The sequence below is a fragment of the Odontesthes bonariensis genome, chromosome 8 (genome assembly GCF_027942865.1).
Source record: "Odontesthes bonariensis isolate fOdoBon6 chromosome 8, fOdoBon6.hap1, whole genome shotgun sequence".
In the NCBI taxonomy this organism is placed as follows: Eukaryota; Metazoa; Chordata; class Actinopteri; order Atheriniformes; family Atherinopsidae; genus Odontesthes; species Odontesthes bonariensis.
In genome coordinates this window covers 8,414,124-8,433,848 of record NC_134513.1, presented here as the reverse complement: position 1 = coordinate 8,433,848, position 19,725 = coordinate 8,414,124, and the positions used below count along the sequence as shown (strand labels likewise).

General features: G+C 40.7%; 1 protein-coding gene across 9 annotated transcripts in view; it reads left to right on the top strand.

Annotated features, from left to right (window-relative positions):
- Positions 1-1,923: 1,923 nt before the first annotated feature.
- Positions 1,924-19,725, top strand: part of ppp1r12a (protein phosphatase 1, regulatory subunit 12A) — a 45,653-nt gene continuing 27,851 nt past the window's right edge. For 6 of the 9 annotated variants that reach the window (XM_075471545.1, XM_075471543.1, XM_075471538.1 and 3 more), the window contains exon 1: positions 1,925-2,269. In XM_075471545.1, coding sequence (XP_075327660.1) covers positions 2,033-2,269 — 237 coding nt within the window. In that variant the 5' untranslated portion in view covers positions 1,925-2,032. Of the gene's footprint in view, positions 2,270-19,725 lie in introns of all 9 variants that reach the window. The other 3 variants (XM_075471537.1, XM_075471544.1, XM_075471536.1) reach the window with 1 other exon arrangement.

The following is a 19,725-nucleotide window of genomic DNA, read 5'->3' as shown; positions in this document are numbered from 1 at the left end:
AGCACTTCATCTGTTACCCATCAAATCATCGCAGGTACTCTGTGGTGAGACAGATTTTATTTTCCCTCTGTGAACACTGTGTGTTTTTATTAGATGGAAACTAAACATGTTGCATACAACATAGTTGGAAGAGCCACTTCATTAATGTGTTCATGTGTGGAAGAAAGGGGGAAAAGGGAAATATTTCCTCATTAAAAGTTTGTTTGCATGGGTTTATTTCAGTTTACATTCCTTTGATTTCCTGAAAAAGAAAGTCAAATGTCACCTCTATAAAAAAGTTTGAATCACCTCTCATAATAATAGAACATTATAAAGTTCTTAAATGAAGAGAAATACTTCTCAGTGTACACAATGAGACATAGAACAAATGAAAAATTAATTATTTCTAACACAGACATGTGGGTTGTGTTTGGTTTGTCAGTTGCTATTCATAACTATTGATTTTCGCTGTTCATGAGTGTGAATATAAATCGAGAATGAATGGGCTGTGGGCTGGTGGAACAGTGGTTAGCACCGTTGCCTCACAGCAAGAGGATTCCAGGTTCAATTCCAAGCTGCAGCCTTTCTGAGTGGAGTTTGCATGTTCTCCCTGTGTATGTGTCCAAAAAGCATGCATGACAGGTTAATTGGTGTCTCTAAATTGTCCCTTGGAGTGTGTGTGGACTGGTGACCTGTCCAGGGTGTACCCTGCCTCTTTCCTGATGATGGCTGGGATAAGATCCAGCCCCACTCTGACCCTACAGTTGGATTAAGTGGGTGTATAAAATGGATGAATGTGCTGTAATTCAGCCTATAAAAATAAACTTTTGACATATATATATTTCTCTCCAAAAGAAGGAGTTTCCTAGATTGGCAGAGGGTTACTGTTTGGGTTCATGCAGATAAGTGAAAGTGTGCACTGTCATGAAAAAATAAAACTATCTTGTAGTCTATTTTGTTGTGTTGTTTTGTTATTGATTTTTCCTTTTTTTTAGTATAGCTTCCTAATTTCTTTAAGGATCATGTAGGCTACCGATATTTGAAGGCACTTAGGAACATTACAGGTTATATGCACACAGCACAGTGATTTGGTTTAAACGTGATTAAGACCAACAATAAAAACTAAAAAGTCCCATGACAATGTAAAGTTGAAAATGAATTTGCAGGCAGTATAATATATTTTTGTGGAAGATATTTCCTATTTGATTAACAGCTGTTTGCTGAAACAACTCTTTGACAAAGCACAGCTTGCAAAACCAAGCAAAGTCAGAGAGAATTGTTAAAAAATCTTAAGAAACAAATAACCTTGACATCGTGATGCATTTTTGTCAAGCTTTTTGTACATTACTTTTTGTACTCTTACAATAAATGTACAGATGTTTTGTATTCTAATAACATCAAATGTAGTCTTACACATTGACTCAGACGTGTACTTATCTAACAGTACAAAACAATATTCTATACATTATGAGACCGAGTTGAGATGATGTAAAACATGTAATATATGTAAAGGTGTGTATTTGGTCACATTATGTGAGCACTGAGAATGTTCTCATTTTAAAGTACTGTTGTTTCATTTGCTTTCAGCGTTCACACACATGCGAGAAACCCCACAACAAAGTTTCAGAAAAGAAAACTAAGAATACGAAATGAAATGTGTTTTCTAAAATATTTGTTTTGTAAAATGGTGTTGTGCTTTCTAATTTGAATGAGCTATGTGAAATTCAGTTGTGTTTTTGGATCTGCTATTGGGTTTTCTGAAATGTTTAGGAAATGTTAACGTGCTTTATGTTTTGTTGTCCTATTTTGTACCTCAAGGCCACCGTAGATTACCTTGCTCGCTGCCCTCATATCTGCTGATGATGACGTTATACTGCAGCTCCTGGACTCCAGTTCTCGCGAGGTTATGGAAAACAATCCAGACGCCCTCCTTCGTTCAGTTCCCCTTTCCTCTCTAGCCCTCCCTTCCCACGCCCCAGTCCGCTGTGGGATAGTGGCACTATAAAGTATATCCTCACTCGGAGAAAGATAAGAAGCCCGAGACAGGAGGGGGATGAAGATGGCGGACGCCAAGCAGAAGAGGAATGAACAGTTAAAGCGATGGCTGGGCTCGGAAACGGACCAGGAGCTTCCTATTCTGAAAAAGAAGAAGACGAAGGTGAAGTTCGATGATGGCGCCGTGTTTCTGGCCGCTTGCTCAAGCGGCGATACTGAGGAGGTGCTCCGTATGCTTGACCGGGGCGCTGACATCAACTACGCCAATGTAGACGGTCTCACCGCTCTCCACCAGGTTTGTGCTTGCTTGTCTTTGGTATTAATGTCAGTCATCTGAAGAGTTGGTACCATTAGACACAAATATTGGTTTACTGCTAGCGACTGCTTGCTATGGAACACCTGTCAAATGGAAGCCATTCTCATCGCGTTGTTTACTTACCTAGCAGACTTGTATTTTCGACGCAGAGAAGGGATGAACCCACTGTCTTGTGTCTGACCTCGATTATCTTGTAAACAGTCTGTACACAGTTTACGGAATTCAACTGTGAATAAGCAACTAAGTTTAACGCTCCGCTTTCCCGGCTGACCACTTTTTTGACTCGATAACTAGCCTGAGCCTATATTTCTCAGCGTCTGGGTGCAGTCTAATTGCTGTACTACTGCAATTTAGATTCAAACGTTGTCATTTTTATTTTGCGAATTAGTTTTACTAATTAGAGTCTTTAATGTTTATCTTGTCAAGAATAATTGTACAGAATGGTTCAGAGGGCTTTATAAACTAGTCTTTTTCAGGAGTAGATGCTGTCATTGAAAGAGGCTAGATTTCAGGACACTTGGTTACAGCAGTGGACGGCTACTACCTGGCTAGCAGTAAAAGTCGTTTTTGTTGATAAATCCTCGGCTCAGCAGTGACTGAGGCTACTCTCTGGAGAGAAAGCAGAAGCTACCTAGTGTTTAGGTCATTCTATCACAAGCTAATGTTATAACTGAATTGTTGTCATTTTTATTTCACATTCCCACTGATCTACATCAGTATTTAGTACGTTGTGTTTACTGTGATAACGTATTAAATGTTGTAGGCTAACATTACATTAGCATGCTACGATAACTGTTAGCTGTTTGGTGGTTTAGCTTAGGTTAATTCATTCACTAGCTGGCCTAAGAAACTACGTCAGCGATACCACACGGCCTCGACATTTAAAAAATGAATTTCTGTGTTTAGCTTCGACTGAACCAGAAACATATCTTGATTGTTTGTCTTATTGCCGAAAAGTCAGCCGTGAGAAGCTAACTATTCGCCCGCTAACTACGGTTGCTACGTTGACTAGCTTCTGTGCTTCTTGTGTTAGCATATTGAGAAAAATTTGCCCAAAACAAACGACTTGAAGTTTGAATCCCCAGAACAGGCAACCCAGTCTGCCTTATTGCTTAGGTGCAGACTCTCTCTATTTATATGTACACTGATAGACAGATTATTATTAATGTAAAAGTAATGCGGCTTAAAACACCAGTCCTGTAATAAATCCCAACTACATGAAGCTGATGTAGTTCAGTTCTTCTTGAAAAATCCGGTGAGTTGTTGTTTAAACCGTGTGTGTTAATTTTTACGGTTGCAGTTTGTGGTGCTGTATTTTGATAACCTCATTTAAGCCAGTGAGGCTCAGATCTATCTATCGATCTATCTGTCTATCTTCGATCAAAAATATTATATCAGAAAAGGCAAAACTCAAATAAATGGTGTTTGACTGACCATTTCAGTTAATGTAAACCTCGTTGAGGAGCGGAACCGTGTTTCTTTTATCAGTGATGGCATGATGGACAACACCTGCTTGATGTTCTTGTTTTCACACTTTCACTGTCTTTAAAAGACTCCCCCACCTGAGTTTGAATCCAATCCTTTAAATCACTTCCTCCTCACCCTCTTTTTCTTTCTGTATTATTTCCACTTGGTTCTCAGCACAGTGGCTAAAGACACCATGTTGGTCTCACCTTTTTGTCTCTGAACCCTGTGTGCACGGGGCATAGTGGCCTGGTGGAGAAGAACCAATAAATAGTATTGAGAGAGACGGGAGACATGCAGAGCAAGTAAGAAACTACTAATGATAAGTAACTCCAGAAAATCCACATCCTGCAGCTACTAATTATTGTAAACGACTTTACAGAAATCTAGAACAAAGTTGCACATTACTTTACAGCCCCCTCTGAAAATGGCAACTTTTATGTATGAGGCCATTTCAAACCAAACAGGGCAAAATGTCCTATTTACAAGCTTTGTGGAACCCTGTTAGATCCAGTTGTTTATGATAGATGAGGGGTTAAAACTTTAAATTGGCCCATTCTGGGTTTGGAAAGGGTTAATTGGAATTAGTGAGTATATTGACACTTTCTCCTAGGGATGCAATATACATGTGTAATAAGTTAACACAACTTGTGAAACTGAATCTTTTTTTTTTTTTTTTCAGTTTTTAATACCCTTAGAATTGAGCAGTTATATTTTTATGCCCCGGATGTTGCAATTAGGTACGTCGTTTTGAAGAAAACAAAGTTCTGATTATTGCCGGTGGATAAGAGCATTTTCCGTTCACTTTGACAAAAGCAAGGATTGTTTCTTATTCTGCTTGCTTTGCTCGTGAATGACCGAAGGATGAACAGGAGAATTCACATTAAATATGTAATGGTGTTAAAAATAAGCAGCAATGTCACCATTGCTCATTGTCCACATGTGTGAACAATAATTCACTGATTTTATATTTGGAGAGCAGGTTTTCTGCGATAGATTAATAGGTTTAGCCTGACATCGTTGTATTTGCTGTGGTATAATATGGCTAAAACATGCAATTACAAAAGGCTCCCCTGTGCAAACTCATTGGGTGAGAAACGTTGCCTTTTTTGGGGCCTATGTCCAGGGATGAGCTAGAATGAAGAAAGAGTTTGCAGTGCTGCTCTCCCGATCGAACCATCTCTGGAGACAAGAGGCCACTCTAAGTGTCTTTGTTTGTGTTTGTGATATATGCCAGTGTGTGTGATCCTGGGGTTTTGGGGTCTTAAAGCGGAACTCCGGGGCATTTGAAGCGTGTTTCCATTGCTAGAGGTTGTCAAATACTGCCAGTAGGACACAGAGAGATGCGTATCTGCGCTCCCTGTGTGAAGATCGCTCTGTCCGCACACCCTGTCATGCGAGGCTAATACGTGGTGGCTAAGGGGCAAGCGCTAACCCTTCCACGTAAAACAACAACTTGCACACTGCAGAAACGTCACACCACTTTATAAACCATCTGACAATAAAGTCACACGCCTTACCATCAAAACCATATGCATGGTTCTCACATTACTGGCATGGGGACGTTACAAAACAACTTTATAAACAGCAATTCACTCACCGGCTGGTTGTAGGCTCGCGCATGTGAAAGCCCAAAAGAGTCGATGGAGGATAATCCCATATACAAAACAATTATATTCTCTAGAAAAACTGCGTTCAAGTATTTAAAACATTACAACAATACATGCCCAGTAATATTGTTGTAATGTTTTAAATACTTGAACGTAGTTTTTCTAGAGAAGATAATTGTTTTGTATATGGGATTATCCTCCATCGACTCTTTTGGGCTTTCACATGCGCGAGCCTACAACCAGCCGGTGAGTTACATGCTGTTTATAAAGTTGTTTTGTAACGTCCCCATGCCAGTAATGTGAGAACCATGCATATGGTTTTGATGGTAAGGCTTGTGACTTTATTGTCGGATGGTTTATAAAGTGGTGTGACGTTTCTGCAGTGTGCAAGTTGTTGTTTTACGTGGAAGGGTTAGCGCTTGCCCCTTAGCCACCACGTATTAGCCTCGCATGACATGCTGTGCGGACAGAGCGATCTTCACACAGGGAGCACAGATCTGGACCTCTCTGTGTCCTACTAGCAGTATTTGACAACCTCTAGCAATGGAAACACGCTTCAAATGCCCCGGAGTTCCCCTTTAAGGAGGAGTTTTGTAGGGTTGATGTGGCGATTTGTATTGATTGCGCTAATCCCAGGTTGAGCTGATGTTGGTTCTCTGTGATGGAGCGAAGATGAAATGAACAGACAGTCTCCGGTTACCTGTCTAAATGTCTTTCGTCACGCTTTTTTAAAATTGATTGAAGACAAAATCTTAAAGTATAACTATTCAGCCGAGTGACTGACCCCTGCCTTTGTTTTAAAGTGTGCCATGTTGTGACATGATGGCTCAGTCCTCATTTGGTGCAGCAATATCACTCCCATTGCTGGTGACCGGTGCAGGGTTATTAATACCTCCTCCATAAGTTCTCCTAACTGGGTTTCAGGAGATGATACTAAGTTTGGGTATGACTCACAGTCTGTAGCTTTGCTTTGTACTGCAGCTTTGGTATCAGTTAGACAAGAGGTTGTGTCTGCAAGTGAGTCACAGACCTCTTATAAGTTTCGAAATGACTTTTGACTGAAGGAAACGTAAATATGTCCAGGAATTGTTGTCTCAAGAAAGTGATGTGATTGACCGAGGCAGGTTATTTCACCAAAACACAAACTGCACAGATGCAGGTTGATTGTGGAGAGGATGTACAAGTGAGCAAGAGATCCAGTTGGTGTGTGGAGATTCCAGATAGACTTTCCCATTCGCGAAACTCGTCTCTGAGGGTAGCATGCCAACTCCTCTCGTCCTAGCTCGGGCATTCCTCACATGACGGTTGCTGGAAACCATAGCAAAGAGAGAGCAGAGAAGACATTCCTCAGCTGTCACCTAAACCCCTCCCCTTCGGTCATTCTCTCTGGCCTGCCTTTTCCTTCACAATGCCAAGGGCCAGCTCAGTATTACCCTCGGAGCTCCACCAGTAGAGTGGAGGTAACCAGGGCTTGTCACTTTCTGCTGTAAAATCTCCACACTGACCTACACCTCAACTTTTCTTGAGCACTCATAGCCATTGTTGATCCCAAGGACTCGGGTGGCAGGGCTCAGCTCAGCCTTATATGTTAGAGTTGGACCTTACAATGCCTGTGCTCTGTTGACATTACATACCCTCATTATGCCCCTGAAGTGTATGAACATTATCTTGCACTGTCTCCATGACAACGGCTCAGAAGGTTGCTAGTCACTTGTGTCGGTGGATTTGCATGGACAGAGTGGGAGTTGCATAACACACTGTACAGAGTCAGTCTTTGGCTGTGCTCAACAGTTTGAAATGAGAATCAGCATTGCAAGTTTGTAATGGAACAGTTGCAGCACAAGTGGTGGAAGATGACGAGATGGCTGTGTTTCTTTTCATCCAGACCAGGATCAGTCATGTTAATACGTTACATAATTGTCATGCATTTCACCGCAGCTCCAGCCCAGAGATTCTCTGCTGTGCCTGAGGCTTGCAGTTGGCCAGTGAGCGGAGCAAAAAAAATAAAAATAAAATGCCATTGACATGTCCCTGTCCTGATAAAGGCAGTGTGGCATCCTCTTACGAATCCCAAGCCTCCTGTCTGACTGCCTGAGGGGGGGGGGGGGGGGGAATCCCGCCATCTCATGTGGAGAGGCCCTTTAGCTGAGATGGCCAAAAAGATACTAATGAGATGGCCACTGCGTCAAGAGATCTTCCCTGACGCTCTCACCTGTCTTGTTAGCCCACACTGTAGATATATTCAGGTTAGTAACTTACAAAGAAAAGATAAATCCACATATATTAGTCAGGACTTTTGCTCAATGCATAGAAACTCCCAAATCTGATGACTGGTAGATTTAAAAACTAAAACGTTTGATTTGTAGAGGGGGCACCTTCCCATGTTCATCACCTGTGTTTCTTGTTGATTTCATGCACAATCAGCCAGATGACAGATGGCTGGCTTGGGGGTCTAAATGTCATAAAAGCACTTACATTTCAGAATGTTGGTTTGTTGAATTAATTAGATGCCACTGTTTTTGTGGTAAATTACTCCAATAACGGGCTTTACAGTGCTTTACAGTTATTCTTGTTACAAGATAATCACCTACTTTAGAGGTTTGCTTTCAGAGCACTTTTCTTACAAAAAAAAAGACTGCACAAGGCTTTGATGTTATTGTTTAATGCCGTCTTGGATGCGTAAATACAGTCACTCATGCGTTTCTGAATACATTTGGATGTAACTTAATAATTCATGGACTGGAATCTCGACAGTCTATATTTTCTTTGTCTTGCTCAGTCCTCCTTTGAAGCCTCCTTTTTCCTTGAATATGAATATCTGTCAGGTGTTGGCATTTTATTATGCCTAATATTCTGGACCAGCTGAGAGTATAAAATATGTTTGCATTTGATTTCTTACCATATTTATGTTTTCTTTCCATAAATTTACATTTAGCCTCAGGTTGCTGACATGCATCCACTTAATCAGTTTCTCAAACAGCTTTGCAATCTTAGAGCACAGTAGAAGTAGTATTATTGCATCTTGGAAATGAGGTAAAGTGAACTGCAACCCTTCCCATGAGCAACTTAAATGCTAGTAGCAACATTACAAGTACAGCTGGTTTGTTTGCAGTGACTTGCCATTAATTAAGGTGTTTCAGTATCAACTGACCTTTACTCACCTGCCAGTAATGCTTTTATTCTTATTATCATCTTATTAATCACCACCACTGTACTGTAGATGCACGGATATGAGACAACTGAGACACGCTTCCTAACTAGAATTAAAGGTCACCAGAGACTATGCTAGATTCCAGTCTTGAGAATCATTGTAGTACTATTGTATGTTCAACCTGCTAGATGACTGAGAGTGTTAATTTTAGAAATGGAGCCAACAACATGCATCTTTTACCTGTGTATAATTGGCAGCTATCTCCTTGTCAAGCTGGCCTTACTCACTGTTTCATTCCACCTCTAACCCAACCCCATAATCAACAGCAGGAAGTCCCCGTGGTGTTTGCGCACCAACATTTTTGTAGCACGCCTGGTCAATTACTGATTGTGACACAAGTTTTTTTTATTTCACATTTTTTTTCTTTGCACACTGTCTCAAGATGACAAGTCTGACATTAAAAGACATGAAAATTGAAAGTCACAATGTAAATCAAACTGTTTTGCAAGAGTTGTCTCGAGGTCATTAGAATAGTACATTTCATTGTAGTAACTTTTGTTCAGTACATAACTTTGGATAATGTCTGGACCTGGGCTTATTATCTGGAGTTAATCCATTGAAATTGCTCATGAAACCGTTTGACATTTACTGAAAGAACTGTACTGTGGACTACATATAAAGATAAAAACATGCATGCTGCAGGTGATTGAAGTCAGGATGGATCCTGTGTATTCCATCTCTGTTTATGACACCACTGTGATAACACATAGCAGGGATAAAATGTAGGAGACATCCCTGCCAGAATATCTGGAATAATGAGGATTACAGTGAAGAATTTCTGATTTGTATTGCTGCAGCTTAGAACTGATTCAACTGGTCAAACCTATAATTCCTCTATAGAGTATACCTGCTGCCACATATATGTCCAGTGCTGGATAGACAGCATATTTATAGACATTGGCATCACCTTTTTTATTTTATGTTGCACAGAATGCCTCAACCTTACACACAAGCGTAAAGCCAAATTTTTGCACTGGTGAAGCCTGGCAGCTCTGCTGTAGATTGATTTAGAGAAATGATCTCAAAACAAATATCGCCAACCTCGCTGCTTATTGTGGTTTGATGTCTATAAGCACGTGTTATTGTTATTATGTTAGTTTGACCAAAAGTCAATAGAAATACATAAACATGTTCGTCGGAGCGAAGTCGCTCTCAAAGCTGGGGATCAATCGCTTCTGCATGTGTGTGCTCATCTACTCAAATGAGCCTAGGTGCTCTGTACAGGCTCCCAAGTTCCATCTTTTTTTTATAAAAACAGTGATGTAAAAGTATGTATTAATACTGCTTTCAATCCCTTTTTTTTTTTTTCTTCTTCTGCTATTTTTGTCAAGGAGCTAAACGTGTCTGAAATTGTGACTGAAAATCAGCCCATTAAGACTGTGTGTGTCGGCTTGTGGTCACTGAAAGCATTTCCAGATTCCCACTCGGATTTAATAAAATTCAGATTTTATAACCACAGCGTCATCTGAGAAAACCGCCTTCAAGACAGCAGTGAATTGGGCTTTACTTCCATGTACGATGAACGCCCTCAGAGAAACTTGGAATTGACAGAATGTCTTGATCATTCTCTCTCAGGGCCCATAGTGTCGTGATCAATGACTCAATTCCACTCTCGTGCATTTGTAGTGGGACAAGGAGGGTGGTTTCTTTTAAATGATCAAGTAGATCTGTGACTGTACCTCGACCAAACTAGTCATGGGAACATACAGAGTGTATGCTTCTTTGATATTTATCTCCATGCCGCGATACATATTTTCATGGCATTGTGGAATGGTTTAAGAGCTTGATGATAAATAACATGTAGGCTTTATTGCCTGATGAGACGTTTGTGTTAGACAGGATCTTTTGAGGTGCCTTAACAGATTAATGACCAGCGCTTGCCTTTCTGACTGTCCTTGCCTTTTTGAGCGCTGCATAGTATTGACCTACTGTGAAATGTTTGTGGGATGACTTCACATTGTTTAGTTTTTTTGGTGTTTTTTCCTACCCCGTGGCACATAGTGTCTGTCTTCTGCTTAAGCCAGGTCTTCTTGAAGCCATCACGCCGTTGTCTGCTTGGCGGCAATCACATGCCTCACGCTGGGTGTTTTTTATGAGCTGTTTTTGAACTGCAAACACCTGGACCCAGAGCCCATGAATTCCTTATTGTCTTATGGAACAGCGAGTACAATTAAGAGAGAGCACACGTGTCCACTTGCTGTCTATTGAAGGGTGAGGTTACAGTCTCTCCTTTTATTCTCAAAATAGGAAACGCAAGCAAAAATGGCAATAGGCCTTTTCCATAAAACTAAACTTTGTGTTTTTAATCAAGTGACTCAGAAAACAATATTTCCGCATTTTTAATCTAAGTTAGTGGTCATTGTTACGTCCTTCTTCCAGGCCAATATAAAACTTGCCATCAAATGAAGGATGTAAATTCAGAATTTTGCATTTTAGCTTTTTTTGACGCGCCTATTAGTATATTTAGGATTTTTCCAATAAATCTCATTAGTGCTGATCTATGAGTGGCCGTCAGATTGAATGAACCTGCTTTTTGCTGTGATGGTTACCAATAGCTGCTGGTAAGCACATGCAGGCGAAGCTCTTCTTACAGATAAATAGCACTGTCAGTAGTTGGGCCTGGACTATGACACTTTAAGTACTTTGGGATTATGACTCAAATAGAGATCATACTTTATGCAAGGTTGCAGCTGATGTTGATTCACAGTAGATCTGTTTTTTTTTTTTTTTTTCTGAGGCAAAATGTTCGAGTGATCTTAAACCTTGCTGCATCCCAAATGTTCCAAAGTGAACAATTATGAATAGATTACCTTCAAGGTGGTGAAAGATGAGCCGATGCCAGTATTTTTTTGCCAGTGTCTGTACTATATTTTACCAGCGATTCTAGACAATGGATGGATTCTTAAATTTGCTCAACTCTCTTGAACTCTAGTTTTACACAATCGAATTCGATTGTTTTTAGTAAGTAATAGTGGTACCTTTTTGATTTGTCCAAGAGATGACAAAGATCTGGCAATTTTAACATTAACACTGAGTGCAGTAAGACCTTTTTGGTTTACTAGATGTCATTGTGGTGCCATCTGACAAAAGGTTTATTTCCATGTTTTATAGAGCATAAATGTGAGGTCACTGATTCCAATCAAGCTGAGATGTTATTACACTGTAAAATGAATAATTAATGAACCAAGACCACTCAGGCTTCTGTGTAGAGCACAAAGAATTCATTAGAATACAATCCATTTAGGTTGTTGCAATAGATATTGAGGCCAAGGGGTGCTTTATAGATTATGTCGGTTACATTCCATATATTTTATGATCAAAACTGCTGTCCAGTAATTTTAATCAGTGATTTAGTAAATACCTGGGTTTTTATTTTATTGCATTCTTCCTGTATCCTCATTGTTGTCTCCTGTTACCTGTATGGAAATATGTTTTTGAAAGAAAGGGGGTAAAAAAGAGATGTGTTTAGTGTTCTTTTAGACCCAGACCTTGTTGCTCATCTGCCTTACTGAGGTGGTGATGGTAGGAGGGGTCTGTGTGTTGGAGATTTCAGGCCAGAGAGGAACAGGAAGTGGCTGTTTATTTTTCTCATTTCCTCTTTGAGGCTCCACTAGTGAGCCTGCTCCTTCCACTCCTGTTTCTGCTTCTATCACGGACACCAGCATAGTATAGACGCATGCACACACATGTATGTATCCATACAGCTGCGCCATGATATCATGAAAAAACCAGGCAAACAAGTCTGCACTCATCTTTTACATGCAGCGTGTGGAATTCCTCTTTCTAACCAGTTTGACATACAGATATGAGTGAAGTGTTCATTTTGTCTGTATGCTGTTAGCCTTCTTTCTAAATTTAATCCCCGCTTACAGTATTGTTGTTGACCTCATCTTTTTATTTTTATTTATTGTTCAGTGCATTGCGGAATTGGCTGTATCCGTGTAGCAGCCATACAGTGTTACCCTTTTGGGCAGCATCTGTGCTGCCCATTTAACCACTTAGGTATGTGCTTATTGGTGTGAGGAGTGACGCGGAAGATGTGATCAATGTTCAGTGCCTGTTTAGTTGACCACCGATGACCTTTGACTGAGCTGTTTTCTGTTTAGATGCTGAAGGGTTCTGTTATACAAATACTAGCTGAAGTTTTTACTCTTCGTGGGTAGCTAACCTCTATGCCCATTAATACCAGTGCCCTCCTTGCCTTTCGACCACTCATTGGAACCATACTTGGCTCTCAAGTATGGCTATTGTTTTGGCTGCAGAGCGAAAGCCCAAGTGAAACATACAGTTAGAATCTTGCTGGCATTTTTTTTTCACTCTCTTCCACAATCCTGGTCTTCTTTTTCCATGGGAATCCCAGTGCCATATATGGTCGTCCTCGGTAGCTGCAGCAGCAGCAGCTAGAGTGCTGAAGGCAAAGGCTGTGTGTGCTCACGTATGTATGTGTGTGTCTGTGTATATATGTGTGAGTGTTTGTAGTCTAGTTACAGCTCCAAACAGCGCTCATCTCGTTGAGGGACCCAGCTGGTCGCCCTGCAGCACTTCAACCCTCCCCCTCATACCCTCTGGCCTCCCAAACCTTACCAATTGTACAGGAATTGTGAGCCCTTTGTCTCGTACATAAACGCACACATGCTTACAGATGTACACTATTTCACCACACGAACAGTCATTCTCTAATCTTTGTTAAAATAGAATTATACTAGTTATCATATTAGCCATGTCTCGCATGTCTTGTGTGTTAGTTTCAGTTGAATTTTTAATGCTCGCATTGCACTTTGATCTTACCTAACACATACACACACTCATGCAAATGCAGACACATAATGCACTCAAACTTACATGCAGGCGGTAAGAAGGAATTCCTTTTGTGGAAGTGGCTGTGTGCCTCTGAGCCAATGACGCAGCTCATGAGGAGTGGCGAGAGCGCTGATGCCTAAAGCCCCAAGGCTAGGAGTATTACTTATCTGGGAATTTCTTCACTGGTATGCTAGACCAGTGCCTTGCTTCTTACTGGAGAGAAGTTGTACTACGAGAGGGGGAGGGAGTGGAGTAAAGTAAGAGGCCAGTTCTGAGCTCCAGCAGAAGCTATTTGTTGTCCATCTTGTTTCTTAATATGGGAGAAAGCTGATCTCCAATCTTGAGCCAAAGTGAATCCTATGTTTTTAACCTTTTATTGTACATGTTGAGGGCTCAGTAGATGTTCTAATCGCCATTTTTGAATGTCGGCAACCCTCTTTCATACTTGAATTTGTGCATGTAATGCATCAGAAAACAGTAAATGGTGTTCATGCTTTCTTGTTAGATACTAGAAGCTTTTTGCTGTGAAAATGACACGAGTTTTCCTCCTCCTACATGACTGTAGGAATAGAATTGAAAAGTCTCCCAGAAAGCACAAGATGAGCTTTAGGCAAGTCTTTCAGGCCCTATCTACACTAACCTAACATAGATATTTTGCAAAAACAAATGTTTTCCTCTGCATTTGCAGCTTTCATCCATTTTTTTTGTTTTTTTTTGTCAGAAAAACTGAGCTCTTTAAAAGTGATGCGTTTTAAAAGTTGTTATTATTGTTAACTAATTTTTTGCGCAGTTATCCACAGTATCATTTATACTTTTGTGTATGTATGTATGTATATCAATTATGAGGTTGTTGTGCAGTAGGAGCCGACAAAATGATGAGGATTTATTATGAAGTCCAAAATCTCACTTTCTTTCCACTGACGAGCTCCTTCAAGGCCATCTGTCATGCTTGTTTCGTCCATTGTTTACGTTTGATCTTGCTGCGTTCCGCCTCCTCCGGTACAGAATCGAGATGTCCGTCTCACTTAAATGAAGCAAAAGTTGGATGAAATGCGACATGATCGTTCAGACTGAGGTCTCTTTGAAAAACATTAGATATGTATCCCATTTAGGACCACATATGAAAGGGGCCTGGATCTTTGTGCCGGATTTGTGCTGTTCAGACAAAAGAGGAAAAAGAAAAAAGTCGGCTCTGGGCGACTTTTGCCTGCAGTGTGAACATAGCCATATTCTTCTTTTGTATTTCGCGGTGTCGTTGATGCAGACGTTATTATAACCCTAGACTTTACTGATTGTTTCAGTGTTTGTGGGAGGCTATGCCGCCTTGTCTTGACAAATAGAGGGGATAATGTCTGTTTAAAAAAGAAATACGCAGAGTAGTGCTGTCGAGTGTTTTTCATGTAGTACATTGAAGTGGGTTTTGCCCTCTTCAAATGCCATGATTTAAAGGTTATTTACATGTCTTGTTGTTTGGTGCTTTTATCCCAACCTAGTTACTCTAGCTCTCTGTTGTTAAAGATTTTTTTTCCCCACAGCTTCCCCATAAATATAAGAACTGTTTGTGAATACAATCTATTTTAAACTTTCTCGAACTGTGCATAAATATGTGTATAACTAACAGTCATGTGCGCTTTACTACGCCCTCATATAACCTTACACAATACTACCAGCATCACCACCAACAGCAACAGATATTCCGTACAATAACTGTTTTAGCCAATATACATTTTTTCCCTTCTTTTTATGTGGAACTAAAGAAAGGATGATCTTATTGTAATATTTTAGTTAAACTAAAAGAGCCCTGGTATCGGTATCAATAGATACCGACCGTCCGCCGGTCTCATTCTCATGAAAGTAATGAGAATGTCAGCCACCGGCAGTCTCAAAAATAGCCCTTGTTACATTATATATGGCACAAAAATTAACCATGACTCAAGTGTATGCTGACTAGAACCAAAGGTTAAGTCAATGGTCATCTTACAGCTTACACATTTTTGCACTAAAATTAAGTTGGGACATCTTGTAATCATAAGGTCAACTTCACTCACAATCATAATGTTCTGCAAAATTAATTTTCCTTCAATTGTTTAACTCTCGGGAGCAGAAAGAGATGGCTGTGACCTGTAACTTAAATGACATTCTCGAGAATAAAATGGCAGCAGGCAGGAACCACGTGACACCGGGTTCCTTCCCACTCTTCGATAAATTGTAGAGAAGCCACAACTGCGGCTCTCTGCAGTGTGCTTGAGTCGGCCATCTGAGGGTGCTACTCAAGGAAGGCAAGGAGGGGAGGGGTCTCCAAGTGTCTCCTTGATGTTGAGTGCTGCTAAATTAAGCTTTGAGCTCTCATCACGATGCCCCATTAGATAATAAACCAACAGTAGCTTTACCCCTTTACTGCTGCTGGAGATTTTTGCAGATGTGTCTTTAACTGAGGAAGCATTTAGCACACTATTTCAAAATAATGTAAACGTCAGTGTGTATGGCCTTCTATTGGTATGATAGAAGCGGATGTACTATTTTTAAAGGTCGTGAGAATAATTCCAACGGTCTTGCCAGTAACGGTTCAAAAGAAAGATGGCACCTCAAGATATGCTCCTTTCAACATTAATTTGTTGATGTTTCCTCACAGTGGTTTGCTTAAAGCGATGCCTTCAGGTTCTATCCAAGGAACCCCAGTGAGCTTTAAAATGAAGTCTTCTCTATTTATTTATGTTTCCTACAAAAGCCCAACAAAGGTCTGAACTCATGCTCTCTTTTTGGCTTTGTTGTTGTGACAACAGACCAGCCTTTTTTCGGAGATGCACATCATGAGCGCACATTTGGGCCCAGTCCGAGAATGTCCTTGTTCAGTTTGTTTGCGGGCCCAGTGACGAGCAGGGCTTGAATTCCTCCATATTATTTTTGGAGCTTATGATGCACACTGCATTGCTGTCCCCGTCCTGATTTTATTTTATTTTTTTCCTCCAAAACATTTATTTTCTCTATGTTTATCTTTTCTGCTGTGGAAAAGTTTAAAGTTAATCTCATGACTGAGGTTTTAATCAGCCCCACATGGGTGCACTTAACTTATGAGTAGGTAAAGTGGTTGATGCATAGGCTTGTGTAACTTGGCGAGGTATTTGTTGGTGGCTGTCTTTTTTTGAAACCTCTTCTCAGTACAAGAAGTCAACACTGAGGATAATTTCTTTCCTGGATAAATACAGGTTTGCTTAACTGCTTCCTTCATCACACATTAGCCTACCTCTCAAATACAGACACACTGCGAAATGTAGCTTGATGAAATTGTTTTATGGAGTCAGAAGATGGCAAACTAAACAATAAAATAGCTACACATTGTTTTTCTTCTTCATTTCACAGTAAAGGGGGGCAAAATTAACCTGAGGAAATTTTGAAGTGTCCTAGTTCCCCCCTCCTCCCTCATTAGAGAATATTGATGTTGCCAACATTTCTTTTAAGCCATTTTAATGCCTATTTTCGGGAGATTGAATTTTCATCAAATTGACCTTGGGCTCTCATTTACAGCCTTTCAGATTTTCCATCTGGAATTAATATCCAATTAGAGATTAGTGATTTTCACTGTTTTCTTGCTACATTGCTACCCACGTGCCGCAAAGCCCTAATGGATTGACAGAACTGTTTTCAGAAACAAGCCACACAGTGCATGTTAAACTGTATCGACCAGTCAAATGGAGCATCCTGTATCCATTGATTAGTATGTTGTGTGAATTTTATTTTTGCTGTTTCATCAGCTTCCGAGAAGCTCCGGCCTCCACTTTAGTGGAGCTTTTATCAGAACCGGCAGCAAGAACTCAGCTGGTTGTTTACGTCTCGCAAACTGACAACATGCATTTAGTAATATCCAATGTGCTGTGGCTGCTTGGTGCTTATTGCTTTGCCACTTATTGCTTTCACAACTTTTCAGTATGTGCATGACATTAGCTGCTTTCGGACAGATCGTTCTAAGAACGCAGCTATCAGAACTGTCCTACTCGAATTTCGTTCTGATAACTGTCCTTCCCCAGCGGAACTGTTTCAGTCTGCATTCGCACATGAGTCGGGACCAGGTCGGGACTGATGCGCCGCGCGCAGCCGTCTGCGTGACGTGTTAGCCGTTTAGCGCCACATTCAACAACAAAACGAAACAAAGCAAAACCCGGTAAAAATAAGGAGAGAAGAAAAACACAACAAAGAAGCTAATATGGAGAGCGGGGAGGCCACTGTGTTCATGGTCTGCATGATGGTGATATTAATCATGGACAATCACATCAGGCGTCTAACATGGAGGCTGGAAGAGCTCACAGAGAGAGTCAGGAGACGAAACTTTTTCATTTCATGAAGGAAGAAAGGAGAGCAGAGTGCTGCAGACAAAGGAGACAAAGTGTAAGTTTAACTTATTAAACACCCGCAGGTTGTGTCCGTGTCCTATGAGGAAACATTTCAGCCGTGACAGCATGACATGGGGCGTAGCTACCGACCACCACACACCTACGTCAGATGCGTTCTATAGAACCATGAAAAGACCCGACCTCGGAGAAGGAGCTAAATAGTTATAGGAACTGAGGGCGATAGCCCCGAGTTCCTGTATGTCCGAGCACGGGAGAAAACGGCCCCGCGGATTAAAAGGTTATTAGAACTGCCAAAGGTTCCTACAGTCCGAAAGCGGCTATTGTTAGACCCAGGATAAATTAAAATCACACACATGCAGTACATTTTAGTCAATTAGAAAATAATTGCAATTTGGAGTAGAAGCCAATCCTGCAGTATTACAGCAAACCAAACCATGCCAACAACCTCATGCTTACCTACACAAAGGAGGTCATATTTCTAGGGCCTTTATTTTTTGTGTTTTCAGTTAACTGTCCATCCTATTGACTTTATCTTTGACAAGGCTGCCTCTCCTCTCCTCTGAGGAACCCCAGACAAACGGGTTTAAATGGCTAGATATTTGTTTGGGAGTGAGTCACATCATGACCGAATGCTTCTCTGTAGGCACAGCAGAGGTCTTAAATGTCACTTGGGGGTTGACTGTGATATTTGATGGGATTAAGGCCACAATGTTTCCTAATATAACTTCAATAGTAGTAAAATCCCCTATTACTATGCTTTTTGAATTAATCGCTCTATCTCACGTGTTTGGACATATTTTGTCCTTGTCAGTTCATTTGCACTATGGGGGCATATGCAAAATGGGTCTTTGTTGACACCATTCAGTACTGCTCTTTACTGTACACTCTTATATGTAGGGGAGTGTGCTTTCCCCCATTAGTGGCACAAACGGAGGCCTTTTAGATTCTGTGATATTCAAGACATAAACAGAATGCCATGGCACATAGTCTTGAATCTTGTTGTCCCCTATTCTGTCCCATTGGCTTCTATAGTAAGCACACTGTTGATGCAGACTGTAACTCTGGCACCTGTCAACCACAGAAAATTACAGCTATTAAGGGCTTACTTTTGTTGGGCCCCAGGAGCTGCTAGGAGGAGTCGGCAGAGAGAAGCTCGTGACGTACTGAAAAGGGTGGTCACCAACATGACTGAGTTCACCTTAAGGGGCTTGTTTCCATTATTGGACAAAGCCATACAGTGTTATTGGGAGCATTTAGATGTTGGTATTTCAGATTTCATTACTTCACCATGTGCAATAACCCGGACATGTGCAATAACCATAATAATTAGCTACTGAGTAGCATTGTAAATACTGTTTATTGTATTTTTGTACATATTGATATTTTTATTTTTTACCTATCCTATTCTTATTAATCTTTTCTTTTTCCTGTAATGAGAGCACTGCAACAAAGGAATTTCCCGCAAGGGATTAATAAAGTGATTCTGATTTTGATTAACAGCAGTTTTAAAAAGACATGACTTATGAAAGGGTCTTGACACGGGAAATGACCATGCCCCCCCCCCCCCCCCCCGAAAAGCAAAGACCTCAGCTGATGACCATCTGGCTGCAAATGTACATACATCTGCGGTTGTGTGAGATGTTGTATTAACTTGCAGAAAGACAATAACATACTGTTCTAATTTTCCTTCCAGTGGGAATCTGTTTAGACAGCCACCATATTTGTTTGTGCTCGGCTGTGTTGGCTATGGAGGAAGAAAAAAGTGGTGACAATTTCAGAAACGTCAGAAGAATCCCCACACAGACTGACTATGCTGAACATTACGACGGCTCAGCTGCTTTTACTGCCACTCAGTCAGATGCTTGTAAAGACCATAACACACTAAGGTTGCACCTAACTGTAAAGACTTACAGTAGCCTAGATTAACCTCTGTTTCGTTGTCTTTTTTCCCATTTGTTGAGATTGCTCTGATTGGCTATTAAGCTAACCTTATATCCTCTT